Source organism: Giraffa tippelskirchi, chromosome 7, assembly GCF_054371585.1.
Source record: "Giraffa tippelskirchi isolate mGirTip1 chromosome 7, T2T-mGirTip1v1.2.pri, whole genome shotgun sequence".
Classification (NCBI taxonomy): Eukaryota; Metazoa; Chordata; class Mammalia; order Artiodactyla; family Giraffidae; genus Giraffa; species Giraffa tippelskirchi.
In genome coordinates, this window is record NC_137281.1 from 142569762 (window position 1) to 142589061 (window position 19300).

At 45.3% G+C, this 19300-nt stretch overlaps 1 protein-coding gene across 3 annotated transcripts in view; it reads right to left on the bottom strand.

The window, feature by feature from the left end:
* MAP3K9 (mitogen-activated protein kinase kinase kinase 9) overlaps positions 1-16815 on the bottom strand; it is a 78818-nt gene extending 62003 nt beyond the window's left edge. For all 3 annotated transcript variants that reach the window (XM_081508885.1, XM_081508884.1, XM_081508883.1), the window contains exons 1-2: positions 16064-16815; positions 7697-8110 (exon numbers count right to left, since the gene is read on the bottom strand). In XM_081508885.1, the coding sequence (XP_081365011.1) occupies positions 7697-8110; positions 16064-16463 (814 nt within the window). In that variant the 5' untranslated portion in view covers positions 16464-16815. The remainder of the gene's footprint in view (positions 1-7696; positions 8111-16063) is intronic.
* Positions 16816-19300: the final 2485 nt, after the last annotated feature.

Here is a 19300-nt window from a genome sequence, read left to right on the forward strand (position 1 = left end):
TCACCATAACCTTCTCTGAGCCTCAGATGAGTATAAGCTGTAACCCTCTTCTCCCAAAATTAGTGTGAGCTGTAACCCTCTTCTCTCCAAACCTACACACATTTTGTATAGATCGTTCCTTAATAAGAGGAGCAAGTGTGGTTCAGCAGGAAGCTGACGGGGGTCCTGACACAGACGTTCAGGTAAAGAGATGGGTGACCTGGGAAGAAGCCACCTTTTTCTCTTGCCTCAACCAGACCACTGTCACTGCTCTGTGTCCCAGTTTCCCATCCATAAGCGACCCGGAGCTACCTCCTGGGAATGGGGGAAAGCACCAAGTCAGGAAGGGAAAACTTTCCAAGAGCCATGGGGGGAAGGAGACACAGACAGGCTCTTGTCTCCTTTGAGATCCCGAAGCACAAACCTTGACCCTGAGCAATGACAGTGCCACAGTTCAGTTCAGTTCAGTTTAGTTGCTCAGTCATGTCCAATTCTTTGCGACCCCATGGACTGCAGCATGCCAGGCCTCCCTGTCCATCACCAACTCCCTGAGTCCACCCAAACTCATGTCCATTGAGTCAGTGATGCCATCCAGCCATCTCATCCTCAGTCGTCCCTTTCTCTTCCTGCCCTCAATCTTTCCCAGCATCAGGATCTTTTCCAATGAGTCAGCTCTTTGCATTAGGTGGCCAAAGTATTGGAGTCTCAGCTTCAACATCAGTCCTTCCAATGAACACCCAGGACTGATCTCCTAGGATGGACTGGTTGGATCTCCTTGCAGTCCAAGGGATTCTCAAGAGTCTTCTCCAACACCACAGTTCAAAAGCATCAATTCTTCGGCACTCAGCTTTCTTTACAGTCCAACTCTCACATCCACATATGACTATTGGAAAAACCATAGCCTTGACTAGACGGACCTTTGTTGGCAAAGTAATGTCTCTGCTTTTTAATACGCTGTCTAGGCTGGTCATAACTTTCCTTCCAAGGAGTAAGCGTCTTTTAATTTCATGACCGCAGTCACCATCTGCAGTGATTTACAGGCCACCCACAGAAAAGGGAGATGGCTACTTAGCTGTTACCAGGTTTGGGAAGGTTGTGGGGAAGAGAAGATAGAACAATTTTCCTGACTTTCAAGGTAACCAAGGCTTGAATCAGAGGAAACAGAAGTAGCGGGGAAGGAACAGAAGAATGGTGTGGAAATTCACAATTTCCATCCTTCATCCAAATCCTTTCCTGCCCTGAACCCAACACTCACCATGGTGTTCTCCCCAAGCTCAGGGCTCAGTCATAGTCCAGAAACACCTACCAAGATCGTCCACGCAACACAATCCTCTGCCGACTCCAGCACAGGCTCTGCAGGTACCTACATGCTGCCCAGGGCCTGGGCTTCTCCCTGCACCTGAGTAAGTTACAGAGCAGAACCCAGGGTCGCCAGAGGAAGGACAGGTGGACAGCTTCCCCAAGCAAGCTGGGCGGAATGAAGGCAAATGTTCCATGAAGAGGGCAGCTCCCTTTGCGAATCCTAAGAAGGGGACCAGAGCCCCTCCAACTTCAGGAAAGGGCTGAGGCGAGAGAATCCATGGGGAATGTCCAGGCACCAGCACCTTCTGGGGGGCCATGCTTGCGCTGGGCTGGTTTTAGGTCCTTCTTTGTGACCCCACTGGGAACTCCTTGAGGGCAGGGCCGTGTCTGTTATAGTCCCAACACTAAGTGCTCAAAATGACACACCAACGAGAACCAGCTCTGCACAGGAGATGGTCACGTCCAGGTGAAAGGGGGAAAGCAAGGCTTCCAGGCAAAGTTGAAGAACTGAGAGGTGCACATGGCCAGCAGGTCAGACCTCCCAGCCTTGCCCGCTGAGTCATACTCACCTGGATGGTCATTTGCTTCATTTCTGCTTTATTCACTTATGTATTTATTTTGACTTGCAGAATGTGTCTCTGTACCCACAGAAAATGCACCCATCCACTGAACACAATACTTTAGGACATGCCTGGTATACCTGCTGGCTAACCTTAGAAAGAGCCTCCTGCTTAGCACTGACTCCAGAGACAGGCTAACAGGAAGTGGCCAGGTGTGACTTGAGTACAGGAAAATGAGTAGGGTTTGGACAGGCAGAGAGATGAGGTGAGGGTACCTCTGAAAGCAAGCTTGATTCCACAGCAACAGTAAGTGTGATGAGGGCCCAGTGGGTGGAAGTAATACACAGTATATTCCAGGGGAAAGACGAAACTGGCCTGGCTAAAGGGAAAACTCCTTCAGAGGAAGAAGAGGGAGATAGGACAACAAAGACCCGTGAGAAGGTGACTTCTGAAAAGAGGAAGGCTAGCTGAGTTCAAGCTGACATTTGAAAAGGCGTGGCTAGTCCCAAACCAAATCCAGTTCACTGCTGACCTCTGCTCCTTCAGCTGTGAAATTAAGAATGAGTTCTCATCCGTTAATGACATGTGGCCACTAAGGTCCAGTGAACAGAGTAACATTATTCTTATTATATAAAACAAAAGCACTACACTAAGTAAGTAGTGGGGCAGTGAAACACGCCAGCTACCCCACAGCGGAGTGCGGGCCACGGTGCAGCTCTGAGGAGTCAGACCTGGTCTCAGGACTGGCAGCGAGAGCCTAGAGGAACGGCTGGTCACTTTGAGCCTATGCTTCCTATTTGTCAAATAAAGATATTCACAGTCTTCACTCTACAGGGCTGCTATGAAAATTAGATGAGAACCGACATAAAATGCTTAGACAGGGCCTGACCAAAAGAGAACACTCAATAAGAATTAGTTGCTTGTTGCTATTATTACTATTATTATTATTTAGAGGTTTGGTGATGATGACTATATACAGGTTTGGTTTAGTTAATATACTATATCTAAATACTGTAGATGTTGTTGCTGTTTAGTTGCTAAGTCATGTCCATCTCTTTAGTGACCCCATGGACTATAGCTGGCCAGGCTCTTCTGTCCATAAGATTTCCCAGGGAAGAATACTGGAGTGGGGTTACCATTTCCTTCTCCAGGGAATCTTTCTGACCCATGGATCTCCTGTTTGGCAAACAGATTCTTTACACTGAGCCACCTGGGAGGCCAAAAAACTGTAGTGGAAAACTGTAAAACCTTTAAATATCTTGTGGTAGAAGAATATTTATTTAATAAGAAAGTGGTCACAGTATAGCAAGTTGGCAGTGGGGAGAGAAAGCATGCTACAAGCAATGTACTTATTGGGATTTCCTGTGTAAGATTTGGGGATCCCCAGGTTGCTCTAGCAGTAAAGAACCCGCCTGCCAATGAAAGAGACATGGATCAATGTAAGAGATGCAGGTTCGATCTCTGGGTTGATCTCTACCAATGTAAGAGACGTGGGTTTGATCCTTGGGTAAGGAAGGTCTCCTGGAGGAGGGCATGGCAACCCACTCCGGTATTCTTGCCTGGAGAATCCCAAGGACACAGGAGCCTGGCAGGCTAGAGTCCATAGGATCACAAAGAGTCAGACACAACTGAAGCAACAGCATGCATGCACAGTTAAGATTTAGGGGTGAAAAGAAATATGCAAAAATGCAAAAAAAAAAGGAAAAACACACACTGCGTTTAGCTCTATGTTCTTCCATGTTTTCTCAGGGGAGGAAAGAAGTTAATAACAAAAGTAATACCACTACCTTCACTTTGAGCAAGGCTTTTCATTTTCCATCATCTCATTTTTATACTAATTTTATTTTTAATAGCCCCTATTAAACTGTTATTTTGCCAAATGTCCTTAAGCCAAAACCCTGAAATCCACTTACCTACCCCCAAAAGGACAATCTTTCCACTAAAAGACCATCTTTTACTAACATCTTTGCTAACAATCAAGTGGCTGGTTTTCCCCAGTGTGAGGAGCAGAGACACATAAATCTACTTTTATAGCCAGGACTTCAGTGAGTAGCTTAAAGAAGAGATGTTTAAGTTAATGATGCACTGTGGTAGAGTAGTAGAAATCATCCCCTTAAATCAGGAGTCTGCGCCACACGTCCCAGCGCCTGGCTAACCCTGCTTTATTGGCTGTATAATGCTAAATATCTAATAAATATCTAAGATAACACTTCTTCCCAATGCATGTTCCCAGATTTCATGGTAAGACTGCCAGCTGTTTCCCCACCATCCATGTTCTCTCTCTTCCTTGATATCAGAGCCTGATTATTAGCCAGGATCCATGCCAACCCAGAATAAAACCCTCCACCGCCCAGTGGCCCCTGCGCTAGCCATGGCTATGGGACTCCATTCTGGCCACTGAATACACACAGATGTGTTGTGCTAGATTTCTGGGAAGCTAATGGGAGACGACTCAGCCACGGGAGCAGCTTCCCCTGTGCTTCTGCTTTTCCTGCTCCTTCAGGCCTGTGACTCAGACCAAATAATTGGCATTTCAGAAGCCATCTTGGATCCTAAGGCAACCCTGAGATGCAGTAAAGAGATGTGGAGATGCTTTAAACACCCCGGCCTTCTTTTCAAACACAAATGAATGTATACCTTGTTTTAGCCACTGTTACTTTGTTTTGTTTTTTCAAGTTATGTGCATTAAACCAAAACTTATTTCAGATGATACATGAACAACCTAAGATGGTCTATGATACACATATGTCGTAAATAGCACATGACTTTTTTAAACGGATGATCAGGATATATAAGGCCTTTTAATAAATCACTTTTTTACTGAACCTTCTGTAACAGTTAGATTTTATCACCAGCTACTTTCTGTTTTCCACAAGACAGCCCCTATGTGTACCTTACTCTTTTCTCTAGTGGTTCAAAGTCAACTAACACATATAATTCATAGAATTCTGCCCTCATATGACTATGAACAAAATATGACTCTCTGGAGCTCCTAATAAAAACCAAGAGAAACAGGCCAGTATCCCCAAATCTGCAAAACACAAAGAAGTTACAACTCTCAAACTGGAGGCAAAGAAGTGATGTAACATTTCTAAAATGATCTTCAAGTCATGTACACACAGCAATGGAATAAGAACAACAGTGTCATCAGGGTTCATATCGGATAAATTCAATCACAAACAGCCACCCACAGAAAAATACCAAGGAGTTACCTCAGCTCACATGTGAGATTTACAGCAGGCATCAACATCAGCACCAACGCAGCCCAGTGGACTATGGACATTTCAGGGCATCAACTGTCTTGCTGGGTGAGGTCCTTTAAAATAGTACCCTATGTATGCCCTGACACCATGCACTGTACCTGCAGGTCCCCCTCGGGAATCCTAAAACCCACATTAGGACAAAGGACCAGGGATTTGTCTCCAAGGAGACAGAATGAAACTCAGGTCCCCTGCATCTCCTTAGCAAGTTAGCTTTCCCTTCATAAGAGTCTAGACTTCCAAACATCAATCAGAAATTGTAAAACCTTATATACCCAGATGTAAAACTTCATAGAGGAAATTATTAACTTTTACAATCACCCTAGTCCAAGTTTTTAAATGGGCTCAGTTATGTAAGATTAGTGCACGATGCCTAATTCACCCAGCACGATAAGGATATAAGAATGGATTTTTTTTTAATTCAGCTTCTATATCTCATTTTCTACCAACACATCTGCTTATTCTCACTCCATCATCCAAAGCAATCTCTAGGTAGAAATTTTTTTTTTTTTAAGTCAGCAGAAGTTTTAACTTATTTTATACAATTAAAGGGCTTTCCTGGTGGCTCAGATGGTAAAGAATCCACCTGCAATGCAGGAGACCTGGGTTCAATCCCTGGGTTGGGAAGAACCCCTGGAGGGAGGGAATGGCAACCCACTCCGGTATTCTTGCCTGGAGAAGCCCATGGACAGAGGAGCCTACAGTTCATGGGGCTGCAAAGAGTCAGACATGACTAAGCACACACACACACACACACACACACATTTAAAGAACAGAATTTTTCACAAAGGATGAGCATAATCATACAGTAAAGACAAATAATAGAACATAGAACAATTTTATGGACTCTGAGGGAGAAGGTGAGGGTAGGACGTTCTGGGACAATAGCATTGAAACATGTATATTATCATATGTGAAACAGAACACCATTCCATGTTCGATGCATGAGACAAGGGCTCAGGGCCGGGGCAATGGGATGACCCAGAGGGATGGGATGGGGAGGGAGGTGGGTGGGGGGTCCAGGAAGGGGAACACATGTAAACCCATGGCTGATTCATGTCAATGTATGGCAAAAACTATTACAATATTGTAAAGTAATTAGCCCCCAACTAAAATAAATAAATTTATTAAAAAAAAAAAAAAAGACAAATAATGGCAGAAAGAAAAGAGAAACCAGATTTATTCTATGGAATTTAAATCCTTCACATGCATTATATCCAAAATACATATCTAATGCTCCATATTCTCACCAGGATGAAATTTGCTTTTATTAAAGGGGAAGATGATGCATGTAGATGAGGTAAGGGTAACAAATGCTATTCTAAAGTAAGTTAGAAAGTATATTTCTGTATATATGGGCCATATACGCTTTTTAAAATGTCTGGAAAAATATGTCAGATGCAATATATACACTTCCAGAAGGAAAACATTATGGGTGAGCCTTCTTTTTGTTTATCTACACTTCCTAATTTTTGTAGAACAAAAGCACTTACTACCTATGTTATTTAAAACGTATTTTTAAAAGTTAACAGATTCACAACAGCATCAACACAAAAATAAGCCACATCTGGAACAGCTAGGAGCAAAACAAGGTCTGAAGCATTTCTGGGCTCAAAGCTGAAGGACGCAGAGCATGAAATTCCTGGGACCCCAAACTCCTAATACCTTCCTCTCTGGACAGGATGCCCAAAGTGACTTTAGGCATACACCATTTACCAAATTGTATCCTCTCTACCATGCAGTTTAGGCCAGGGAAAGTCCAAATTACCACACAAAAGAAGCATACTCCCAGGGCCTGCTGATTCAGCCAAGGAAAGAGACTGAAGTTTATGCCAACCCACCATTTAATTATGTCTAACACTTGCTTTACAATCCAGTTTATGGGTTCTAGATGTTTAATAAACAGTTACTTCTCAGTTCCCTGCTGTTAAACACTATGTAGTTATGACAATTAATTAATACCACCTTGAGGCTATCAGGAGAGCTGTAGGTCTACCAGTGAGGCCGTGTTCCCCAAGCTGACACGGTCACCTGAACGGGCCTCACAGCTTAAATGACATACCTGCTCTCTCTTATATCCCTTCTCTGGTGGGAACTCAGGTTGGATAGTTCAGACAGAAATGCAAACAGATGGTATTGGTTTGCTTTATCTATTGTTTCACTGAAGAGGAAAACTCCTTTTGTGATCAGAAGCACCCACCCTTTCCTCAAAATGGAAAAACGAATCTATGTGTTTTGTTTGAACAGTATATCACAGAGTTACACACTGCCAACCATGCCTGCTAATTGGGTTTTTGCTTTTTTTGGTATTTTTTTTCTTTTCTTTTTTTTGGTAATTTTTTTTTTTTCCTTTTTCTTTCTGTTTTTGGCTATGCCATGTGGCATGATGGATCTGAGCTCCCCAACCATGCCCTCTACAGTGGAAGCATGGAGCCCTAACCACTGAACCACCAGAGAATTCCCAAAGGATGGACTGGCTTTAAGCAGGGCATTTCACTGCCCACTAAGATTCCTGAGAAATCTACTCCAACCCAAGCTATGGATCGAGTCTGAAAGTGATCTCAAGCCCTCCAGCCCCCACCTCTCCGTACTCACTGTTGCTGGATTTAAGGTCGCGGTGGATGATGGGGACAATTGCCTCATCATGTAAGTAGTTCATCCCTCTGGCAATCTGCACGGCCCAGTTCACCAGGATGTCTGGGGGAATCCTTTTCCCAGATAACACTCTATTCAAAGGCCCTCCACGAGCAAACTCCATGACCAGGCAGAGGTTGGGTTCCTTCAGACACACCCCCCGAAGGGCAATGATGTTGGGGTGCTTCAGCATGGCAAAGAGCTTGGCCTCCTGGCGGACGTTCTCTATGGTCTGGCTGATGTCCTCGTCGGGATCGTGGCGAGCTGCTTTCACAGCGACCTCATCCCCTATCCAGAAAGCACGATAGACCTTCCCAAAGCCCCCAATGCCGATAATCTCTTCCAAGGTCAGCTCCGCAAAATCAATCTCTAACACTGAGAAAGAAAAGGAAAAAAGGAGCAAGTCAAAAACATTTGAAAAACACCATTTAATCACCCATTTACCTGGCTGGGTAAACACAACAAGCTGTCTGTTCACTTGGCTTTTCAGTCTCCCCACGATAAACTCCCCAAGGACAGGAAAAGTGGGTAACATTTTTTTCTGTGGCCAGCGCATTATCTTTAGTGACCAGCGCATAGTAGGTGTTCAATAAGTATTCACGAAATAACTTCTACTTGGAACTTCATGAAGAATACTGTACGGAGATCAACCATTTTAACTATGAGGAAAACTGGGGGAGATCAATTGTTGTGTGGCTTAGTCACATTTTACTGTGTATACACTAGGTAGCAAGAAGCATACAATACAGTGCCAAGGCAGACAGAGAACAACCAAACTGTAGCGTAAAAGAGCTTTGGTGGCGGTACGATCCGAAGATGAGGGAAATCACTCACTCCCACCACAGGACAGGGATTAAGAGGGTGAGTGGGGAAAGGATTCTCAAGGAAGGAAACATCTGAAATGGGCCCAAAGAATGAGGGGGAGGGATCTCATCAGGAAATGAAGACCAAGGTGGAGAAGACAAGCCAGGTAGATGGAAAGTCATGAGCAAGAACATAGGGCATGAAGCACTATTCACAGTAGCCCCAACATGGAAACAACCTAAATGTCCATCAACAGATGAATGGATAAAGAAGATGTGATACATACATACAATTGAATGTTACTCGGCCATAAGAAAGAATGAAATAATGCCACTTGCAACAACATGGGTGGACCTAGAGATTATCATAGTAAGGGAAGAAGTCAGACAGAGAAAGACAAATACCATATGATATCACGTGCACGTGGAATCTAAATTATGACACAAATGAACTTATCTACGAAACAGAAACAGACTCAAAGACAAAACAGACTAGGAGTTGCCAAGAGGGTGAGTGTATTGAAGAGGGATGGAGTGGGAGTCTGGGGTTAGCAGATGCAAACTAGTATATACAGAATGGATAAACAACAAGGTCCAACTGTTCCTACAAGGGAACTGTATTCAGTATCTTGTGATAAACCATAATGGAAAAGAATATAAGGAAGAAACTAAGTATATGCATAACTGGATCACTTTGCTATACAGTAGAAATTAACACAACATTGTAAATCAACTATACTTCAATAAAGAGAAAAGAAAAAAAAAAAAGAACATGGGCATGAAAGTATATAGCCTATCTGGAATTTCAGGGAGTCCAGGGCAGCTGGATTATATGCATTAGGATAGATGAGGCTCAAAGCCTTGCTGGGGTCAGATTTGTGACTTAGAAAGGAAACAAACTCTTGCAGCTATGTGGAATGTAACAGCAAAAGGGACCACTAAGGAGACCACTGCAGTAATCCAGGCACACAAGCACAAGAGTCAAATCTCAGCAGCCATGAAGACTGGAAATCAGGAAAAAAAATCAGGAGACCTTCAAACCTTGGTTTTACCAGGACTTGGTGATTAAAGTGTGCAAGAAAGGGGAGTCTCCAAGGCAACATCTTACCCCTGTCACAGCTCCATCCCTGAAGTCCCCAATGTCACCCCCACCCTCTCATTTCCCATCCCAAATCCAGTTTGAAGCTACCATACTTGATTCTATCTTTAGCTGTTTGGAAAGTCTTCCCTGGATAGGGAATAATAACCACTAGTGATTATGAATCTTGAGTTAGATATGGTGTTGGTATACAAGTGAAGTGCTATTTCATGCTTCTCTCATGAAAATCCTATTCTCTGTCTTCTCAGTCTCTTTCCTTGTCTTCACCCAGCTGACCCAGCTGGTCTCAGGTCTCAGCTTAACTATCAATCTCCTAGAGGAACTTTTCCTAACCCTCCTACTAAGCGAGGCCAGGCCCCCATCAAGCACTCCCATAGCAGTCTCTATTGGCAAGACTCAACAAGGTTATAATTACTTGTTCAATGCCTATTGTCCTGCTAGACTGCAAGATGCATGAAGGCTGATCCTCTCTGTCTGACCCACCACTGTCCTTTATGTGCTGAACATTCAGCTGGTGACCAATAGACACTAACGTAAAATGGGGGGAATATATTTCAGTATGAAAGAAATCAACCTCAGATCTGTGGGGAAAAACCGGAACTGAACCTCCTGAAATGAACACAGAGAATAGTCACACTGCTTAAAAAAAAAAAAAAAAAACTGAACAAAAAGATCACGTATTTCTGAACTCTTGGCAAGACTGAAAGAGGAGATGCCCACTGCAGACTGTTCTTTTTTATTCTTAGCCAGCTCCATAGTGTCTCCATTCTCCATTCAGATGCTGGTGGTGCTCAGAACTAGGTTCCTGCTCAGTTATAGCACTTCCCTTCTATCTAGGGCTAATATTCATTTATATTTTGTAATGCACCTGATGCGAAGAGCTGACTCATTGGAAAAGACCCTGATGATGGGAAAGATTGAGGGTAGGAGGAGAAGGGGACGACAGAGGATGAGATGGCTGGATGGCATCACCAACTGGATGGACATGGGTTTGGGTGGACACAGGGAGTTGGTGATGGACAGGAAGGCCTGGTGTGCTGCAGTCCATGGGGTCGCAAAGAGTTGGACACGACTGAGCGACTGAACTGAACTGAACTGAACGCACCTGGCAGTCTGCACAAAGAAAACTCTTAGGAAGTTAGTAGGACTGCCTTTAAGTATACAAAATATGTGGCCCATGTGCACACTCAAAGTTCCAATTGTTCAAGATTATCACCTCAGTAGCTAACACAACATTGTAAAGCAATTTTCCTCCAATTAAAAAAATTTAAAAGTTTTGTGAGAACAGAAGTAAATAAACGACAGCAACAACAACAGATCATCACCTTATCTAGCACCCTTCTTGAAAAATAAACAGTGTGTCCTGCAGATTAATGATCTACACCCACTCTACAATCCTCCAGTATACCTTTCAGTACTACAGAGGCTGGAAAGTTTAAAAACTACATTTCCCAGACTTCTTGACCAAGTGCTGGTTCAGCCAATGAGATGCACAAGATTCAGAAGGCAGAAGTGATATGGAGACCATCTCCTTGCTGCTTCTCATGGTAAACATGGCTGTGGAGAAGTGGGTTTTCTATAATATCATGTCAATGTCCAACTATTGGGCTTCCCCAGTGGCGCTAGTGGTAAAGAATCTTTCTGCCAATGCAGGAGATTAAGAGACGTGGGTTCAATCCCTGGGCCAGGAAGATCCCCTGGAGAAGGAAAGGGCACCCTACTCCAGTATTCTTGCCAGGAGAATCCCACGGACAGAGGAGCCTGGGGGGTTATAGTTCATGGGGGTAGCTTATTAGTTTTGCGGATGTGGAAAGGAATGTTGCAAGGCCAAGTAGTCACCTAATCTCCAGAGAGCAACTACAACAGGGTGTTGGAGAAGTCAACTTCAATGGCAACTCCTGATTCTGTACCTTCTCAGGGAAGCGCCAGCTTGTCTGGTGGGCCAGGTCTGCAATGGACTGGGAGTTGGTCTCATAGTTCTAGCCGAGAGCCCCTTCTCCCCGCCCTTCCAACAAATCTATAAGCACCCAATTTCTTCTACTAAATTGTTTTCTGCTTAAAATAGCTTGAGTGTTTTTAGGTCCTAAAATGAAACCTGACTGATTACTAATTCTTGTCTTATCTATTACATGAATAAGAAAAAATATGCCTACGTCAAAAAGAGATTAGAACTTTCCTGGAGAAAAATGTAAGTTATGTTAGGAATCCCTTGGTCATGGAGGGAGCACTCATTTTTTTTCCTACCAGATTTTTCATGGATGAAAAGGTAGGTGCCTATTTAATAAATGCATATCTTATTCCTCAGATATCTGAATTCTCCTTAAGGAAATTAAGTGCTGTATTTTCTTGTGTATCCACCCTCTTCTTTCCTCTGGTCTGAAGCATAGCTGTGAACACACAGGAGGTGTTAAATATTTATTTAAACATTTATCATCATTGTTTAGTCACTAAGTCATGTCCAACTCTTTGCAACCCCATGGACTGTAGCCCACCAGGTCCCTCTGTCCAAGGGATTTCCCAGGCAAGAATACTGGAGTGGGTTGCCATTTCCTTCTCCGGGGGATCTTCCCAACCGAGGGAATGAAGCTGTGTGTCCTGCATTGGCAGGCAGATTCTTCACCACTAAGACACCAGGGAAGCCCCTTATTTAAACATACAAGGACTTAAAAGATGTGATTCTGAACAAGGGTGCTGAAAGGACAGCTCCTCTGATGGCATTTCACAGAAGACAGAAAACCTCTGTGGGTAAGGCAAAGCCATGATCTCTCTGTCTCTGCATAGAATATAAACTCTCATGTTCTTGCTATTTAGTCAAGGAAATATTTTGACCAGCCTTCAAGAAAAGTATAGAAGAGAACTTACAGGCAGACAGAAGACAGAACAGTGGGGGATGTAGGGAGGGTCCTCTCCTTTCTCTTCCCTGTTAGGAGGTCCTTGTGGATAGAAACTAGACTATCACGGAAGCTGAGAGCATGTGGGACTCCTTCCCTTCCCTGATCCAGTCAAGACCTGGTTTTAAGTAAGAATCAGGTCAAGTCTCATGCAGCACATATTTCGGTTTCTGTAGAAGAATATTTCCAGGAATACCAGGAAAAAAACCTTATTTCTTTCAGTCTTGGAGTCAAGACATTATTCCCTCTCAAATGTATCCTTAGAAACTAAACATATTGGCACATTCTGATGAGTTTGGGGTAAGTGAATGGTACACACATCACTCATTTAAAAATCTTAACTACATCTGAAAATACACCCTTATATTTCTAGTGAGTGCAAGAAAAAGAAATGTAAATCAATCATATCCTTAATTTATGCCCTGCTTGAAAACAAAAACAACTCAACTCGCCTGTAAAAGAAACTTTTTCTCAATACCTATGGTTATAGATCTCCAAAGTTGATATAACTGTACATTTTCCATCTTTCACTAAAATAAAGAAGATGAGCAAGCTCCTGGGTTATTTATATTTGTCAGCCCCACAGAGAGCTAAACTCTAATACCTACATTGGAGAAGATAAAAGCACTCTATGAGTGTTGGATGATTTATAATATGCTTCCTATATATTTTCCTTGTCACAAGATTTAGTAATTTCCTCCTCTTCTGTTTTGATTAAAGTCTGCAACAAAAGTTTCACTCTGAAAAGCAGTATTTGAAACTAAAACTGAACATTATTCATGGCAACCCACTCCAGTATTCTTGCCTGGAGAATTTCATGGACAGAGGAGCCTGGCTGGCTACAGTCCATGGGGTTGCAAAGAGTCAGACACGACAGAGTAACTAACACTTTTGCGTCTTCTATTCACTATCTAATAGCAAAATTCATGTCCCAAAGAGGAGGTTCAAAAAACTAACTGGGGAAAAGTTGTCAAAGGCTCGATTTCATTCAAAGTCTTTGATAAGGTCATCAATCACCTTTATTTTCTGAGTGACAGTAACTGAACCAGTGGACACAGCATACAGACCAGAAACACTTGATCAGATCAGCAACTTCCTTTAGCAAAGCTGCTGCTGCTGCTACTGCTGCTGCTAAGTCGCTTCAGTCGTGTCCAACTCTGTGCGACCCCATAGACGGGAGCCCACCAGGCTCCGCCGTCCCTGGGATTCTCCAGGCAAGAATACTGGAGTGGGTTGCCATTTCCTTCTCCAGTGCATGAAAGGGAAAAGTGAAAGTGAAGTCGCTCAGTCGTGTCCGACTCTTAGCGACCCCATGGACTGCAGCCTACCAGGCTCCTCCATCCATGGGATTTTCCAGGCAAGAGTACTGGAGTGGGGTGCCATTGCCTTCTCCGTTTAGCAAAGCACTGCACTTAAATTATATATTTACATCACCAGTTCCCCTCATGCGTGACTTTTAAGTACCTCCTCACCTTCTCATTTCTGTATCCCCTGGTATTTAACACAGTATTTCTCTTTCACTAGGCACTCTAATTGGTTTTTGATTAGAACTAAATTTTCTGAATTATCAAGAATTAAGCCCAGTCAAGATCAGAACTCCCAGTGTGGCTAAGTAACTTAACAAGACCTTCAAATGCAATGTTGTTCAAGTCAATTCTTTCAGTAAGTACAACGTTTCCTGATTTCTCATCATCTGAGTTTTAGATATAGGAATCTATTCTATCCAAGGTAACTTTTGTTACCGTAAAGGTGAAGTCCTGGGCACCCAAATGAGAAGGAGCCTCTAACATGGTGCAGAGTGGACCTATCTGGCTTTCTGTGCGTGGATTCTTCCAGCCTCGGTCAGGTTCACTCCTGACTGCTCTGACAGCAGGAGCGCAAGCTACTAAAGAAACTCAGTTCCTGCCCACGAACCTCAGAGCTCTTCTGCTCTGACACCAGATGTCTCTGAAAAACAAATTACCAAACATCACCCACAAAGAACCTCAAAATATGATATGTTTAAACTACACTACTTTCTAAGATGCCAGGCCAACACCTCTTCCAGTATGCGACCAAGTTCATCTTCAACACTATTTGGGACACTATATGCTAGGACCTTTAGCCTTCACCTTTCCAGCACTAGTGCCAAAAAGATGCAACAATTTAACTAGTCACCTCCAGGTATTATAAAGATCAAATAGCAGAAGCAGGAAGTTTTTAACTGAATAAAACAGACAGAAAACAAAGGAAGCTAAATACTTGAATGTCAATTTGACAGTCAAAACAAGGAAAGAGGCTATGATTTTGATACTAATGGCTGTTATTTAATAAACATGTTAAGATATAATACAATTGTTTGGGTGAAAATAAGTCATAGGACCAGAGAAATAACTGTTACAAGTAAAAGTTTTAAACTATTTAAAGTTATCCCTCGGTAATGATTTTTTAAATCAGCTAAGGGGCAAAGTACATAAAACATGGAATAAATAAAGATACATGTGTACTAACAATACTTTTTTAACAGGAAAGAAATTATGGAAACCCTCAAATACAAAATAGTGTAAACTGTACCGGGAGATATTTACATCTTTCTTCTAAAACTGCCTAGCATCGCGGATTAAAGGATTCTAGTGGCAAGTTAACTCCTTTGAAAAAACAAAGAAAAATTCATTACAGGGTGTGGAACAGGGGGCTCCTGGGAAATTGGTGAAAACCAGGACACTGGAAGAAAGGCCCTGGGAGGGACCCCTGGGTATAGTTCCCCTGAGATTTGGCAAATACCAAATATAGGCAAGGATCTAGGGTGAGAAGAAAGGAGAAAATATATTGTCTAGGTGTTAAGGGGCTGGGATTTAACCACTATACCCTGTGCTCCTGATCTCTCTGGGGAGAATGACATACTTTTCCCTCTCTATCACTTCTCCACTCATCACCTGCCCCTCCACCCACTCTCTCTCCCACACACACACCCTTCTTAGCACATTATTCAGTGAGACTCCTAAAGGTACCACTTTTGAGATACAAGATTAGGATCGAAGAAATCAACACGGTATTTCAAAGGTGTTTCAGAGGCTTCCGGGACTTGTGAACCAGCTCGGCCCTGAGGGAGACACCACCATCTCCTTTAAAGCAAAAGTAAGGGGCGAGGACAGGCGATAGAAGAGGTCGGGAAGGTCCCTGACTTGAGGACTAAGGTTATTACAGAAACCACCAGCTTGCCTAAAATCCTGCCATATTTGGGGGGCGGGGGGCTGTTGGGGATTCAGGATGTGGAATCAAGCTGCTGCTGAGGTGGTCAGGTGAAGGTGAAGAACCCCAAGCGCCCGAGGTTCCAGGCGAGGCCTGCCTGCGGTGTTGTCTATCTTACCCACTGCACCCACGAAAGCCCGTGCAGCCCGAGCGCGCGCGCGCGCGCACACCACACCCAGGTCAATCATTGCCCACCCCAACCTAACCCTCAGGGAGGTCTCCCCTCCCTCCGCAATCATCCCCAGGCCTCCATCATCCCCCGCCCCACTCCCCCGCCGGGCTCCCGGGCCCGCCTTCGCCTTACACTGAATGGGCGGGTAGCAACTGGGGTCCTCGCCGCCGGGCTGGCAGCGGCTGGAGAAGGCGCTGCGCGGGGTCACGTAGTTGCTCGGGAAGATGCCCACTCGCTGGTTCAGCTGCCCAGTCCACCAGCCCTCGTCGCCGGACACCTGCGAGTCCTTGGACAGCACCTCCACTACGTCGCCCAGCCGCAGGGTCAGCTCGTCCTCGCCCGCCGCCTCGTACTCGAACACGGCCGTCCAGTAGGGCAGCGGCGCGCCGCAGCCCAGCTCCCGGGGGGCCGCCACCGCCTCCTCCTCCTCTTCTTCCTCCTCCTCGGCCCCGGCCCCGGCTCCATCCTCCCCCGGCGGGGCGGCAGCGGCGGCGCTCGCCAGGCAGCCGAGAAGCGCTCTGGAGGGCTCCATGGAGCGGCCGATCCATAGGGTGCGGGGCTGCCGCCGCCCGCAGGAGCCGCCGCCGCCTATTGTTCATGCGGCTCCGCAGAGCTGGGGGGACACCCCTCCCCCGACGGCGGCCTCAGGTAAGGCCGGGGTTGGCGGGGCGGGGAGCGCCGGATCGCTCGGGGCTGGGGCCGGCCGTGCGCGGCGACAAGTGCGTGGAGCTCGAGTGCTCACCGCAGCATTGGGGCGCGGCGGGCCAGAGCCTTAGCCTTCGCGATCGCCCTCCTGGGGCGGCCTGGCTACCTCCGCCGCGGGTAACCTGCTCGCGCAGCCGGTGCCAGCAGCCGCCCGCCGCCGCCGCCGCCCGCCGGCCGCCGCTCCCCGCTCCGCGCTGCGCCCCGCCCCCTGCGCCGCCCGCACGCCCTGGACCACCTGACGCGGACCTGGCTCCACCCCAGCCCTGCGGACCCGAGGGGGCGGGGCCCCGCTGCTCCCGGGCCCGTCCCCCCGGGCTATCCTATCTTCTCATTGGCCGCCGCCGACCCCCGCCAGCCATCCACCCCGCCCCTCTCCACGCACCCTGCTTCTACGTCACGGGTCCCCCCGTCCCCGTCCCCCGCCCTGTGCGGGCTCTCTCTTTCTCAAACCCCAGGTTGACCCATTTCTCTCTCTCATTGGCCCGCTGCAGCTCCAACCCTTGGTTTGAGCTACCTGTCCGTTTCCTGGGAGTGTTCAAGGAAGAGGCTGCGACTTCATTGGGCGCCTGAAGAAGGATGGGTGGTTCCGCAAAGGTAGAGCCGAGCCCTCCTCATTCAGACCAAAAAGGCTGAAGGAGACCGCTCCCTTTGTTTGCTGCGAAGGGGTAGGGACTCCCATTGGGCACCACCTGTGTTCTTGATCTTAAAGTGAGCTTTTGAGAGTGAGCGGAGGAGAGGCGAGCTGGGTAGCGCCCTCTGGGAGAGCTCTTTCTTCTCCAGCTCCTTCTTACGGTTGGATTCTCCCTTCTCTTGGAGATGCTTCTGCCCCAGTCCCTACCAGGTGGATCAGCTTCGACTTCCCTCCGACTGAATTGCACCCCTACTCCATCCATAACCTTTCGTCTATTAAGGCCTTCAGGCCCACTGGAATGCTCTTTAGAACTCTTAAAACTACAGTTCTTACCCTTTATGAGGACTGCATACAGCTTGCCGTTCCTTGGGTTCTTGTAGGAAGAGAGTCCAATATCATCGATTTTTAGAATTCAGACGAGAGAGAGAGACCACTTTATTGGGGCTCAAGTTGAGGGTGGGAACGCTGTCGGTGAAGTGGGCTTGGTCTCTCTGAAGAGACTCCATTTTTATACAAATCTTGAATTTCTTTCACCTGGGGGAAGAGCACCTTGGCTCGCGGTAACCTCTGTAGAAATCAGATGAAGAATCAAAGCTGAATATACACACAAAACGATACTGCAGTTTATGAGCAAGGCAGACTTTCCATCTATATTTTTGTTATCCTCCACTTCTCAAACCTTAAGAAAGAGATCAGTGGCGCCGATATAGATTTTCAATGAGAAGATTCTGTGACTTTTCAAAATAAGCCCATGCTGAGAGGTCCTGCCTGATCTCTGCTAAAGTTTTCCCCTTCCGTGGTAGAAATAGGCCTGATTTACTTGGCAAGTTTAGTGCTTCACTGTTTTTGTTGTTGTTTTTTAATTTCAGTTTGGGGTTAATCGTTAGACAAACTGAAGACAGTGAGGCAATTTGAAAATATAACCATGGCCGGCATCTCCAGCTTTGCTGCCACCAGCTGCAGGATCTTGGGCAAGTACTAAACCATCTGCTCATCCTTAAAGAGAAGGGGTGATCTGGAAGATCTGTCATCTTACAGACCTGAGATTCTGTGGTTTGCACATCAGTGTGACTACACTGTATGCCAGGAAATGGCTACCTACTCCAGTATTCTTGCCTGGGAAATCCCATGGACAGAGGAGACTGGCAGGCTGCAGTCCGTGGGGTCGCAAAGAGTCAAACACGACTGAGGGACTAAACCACCACCACCCATTTCAGGTCTTGAAGAAGGGAGGGTAGAGTGTGGTCTAAAGATCAACTGGAGTAGGTCTTGAGAAAAGACTTCTGAGTAAATGTCCTAAAACAGTGTTCAGATTCTTCTTGTACATAGAATTGGTGAACTGGAAAAGATACAGATGAGTCTTTGCATATATTCTCTAAATTTTGTTCGAAATAAAACTATGCCACTCCTAAGCAGAAGAGAGCAAGCAGGGAGGGGGTACAGGCATTTTGTGTTTTTTAAAAACACAAGAAAAAAGATCTTCTTAATAAAAATTTAATTTGGAAGAAGAAGAAATTTTCCAAAATGGTATTAACAGAGAGAAACAAACAGAAAAAAAAACCTAAAAAGATGTAGAGAATAATCATCAGTGGTGATCTCTTTCAAGTGGTAGAATTATGAGTATGGGCAATTTTTATTGTCATTTTGCTTAATATTGTGTTTTACTATACAGTTTTTATCTTGACTCCTCCCCCACCCAGAGAGAAGAAAAAACAAACAAACAAAACCTTGGGATCTGTCTCAGTAGGAAAAGTCTAATTCCCCACATAACTTAAATCTTGGATACCATAGCATGTGTTTAGAACCTCATGAAGAGTCATTCATTCATCAAACATTTCAAGAAGTCATTCAGTAAATATTTGTTGAATGGATAAGTGCTAGGGAGTCAAATGAGGGAAGATCCTTCAGGCTAAAGCTGTCTAGCAGAGGTTGTCTAGCCAGGTTTTATGGAAGAGGCAGAATTAAAGCCAGTCCGGGAGATGGATGTGGGGAACAGGGAGGAACCTGCATTCAGCAATGGAGGGTGAGCATGG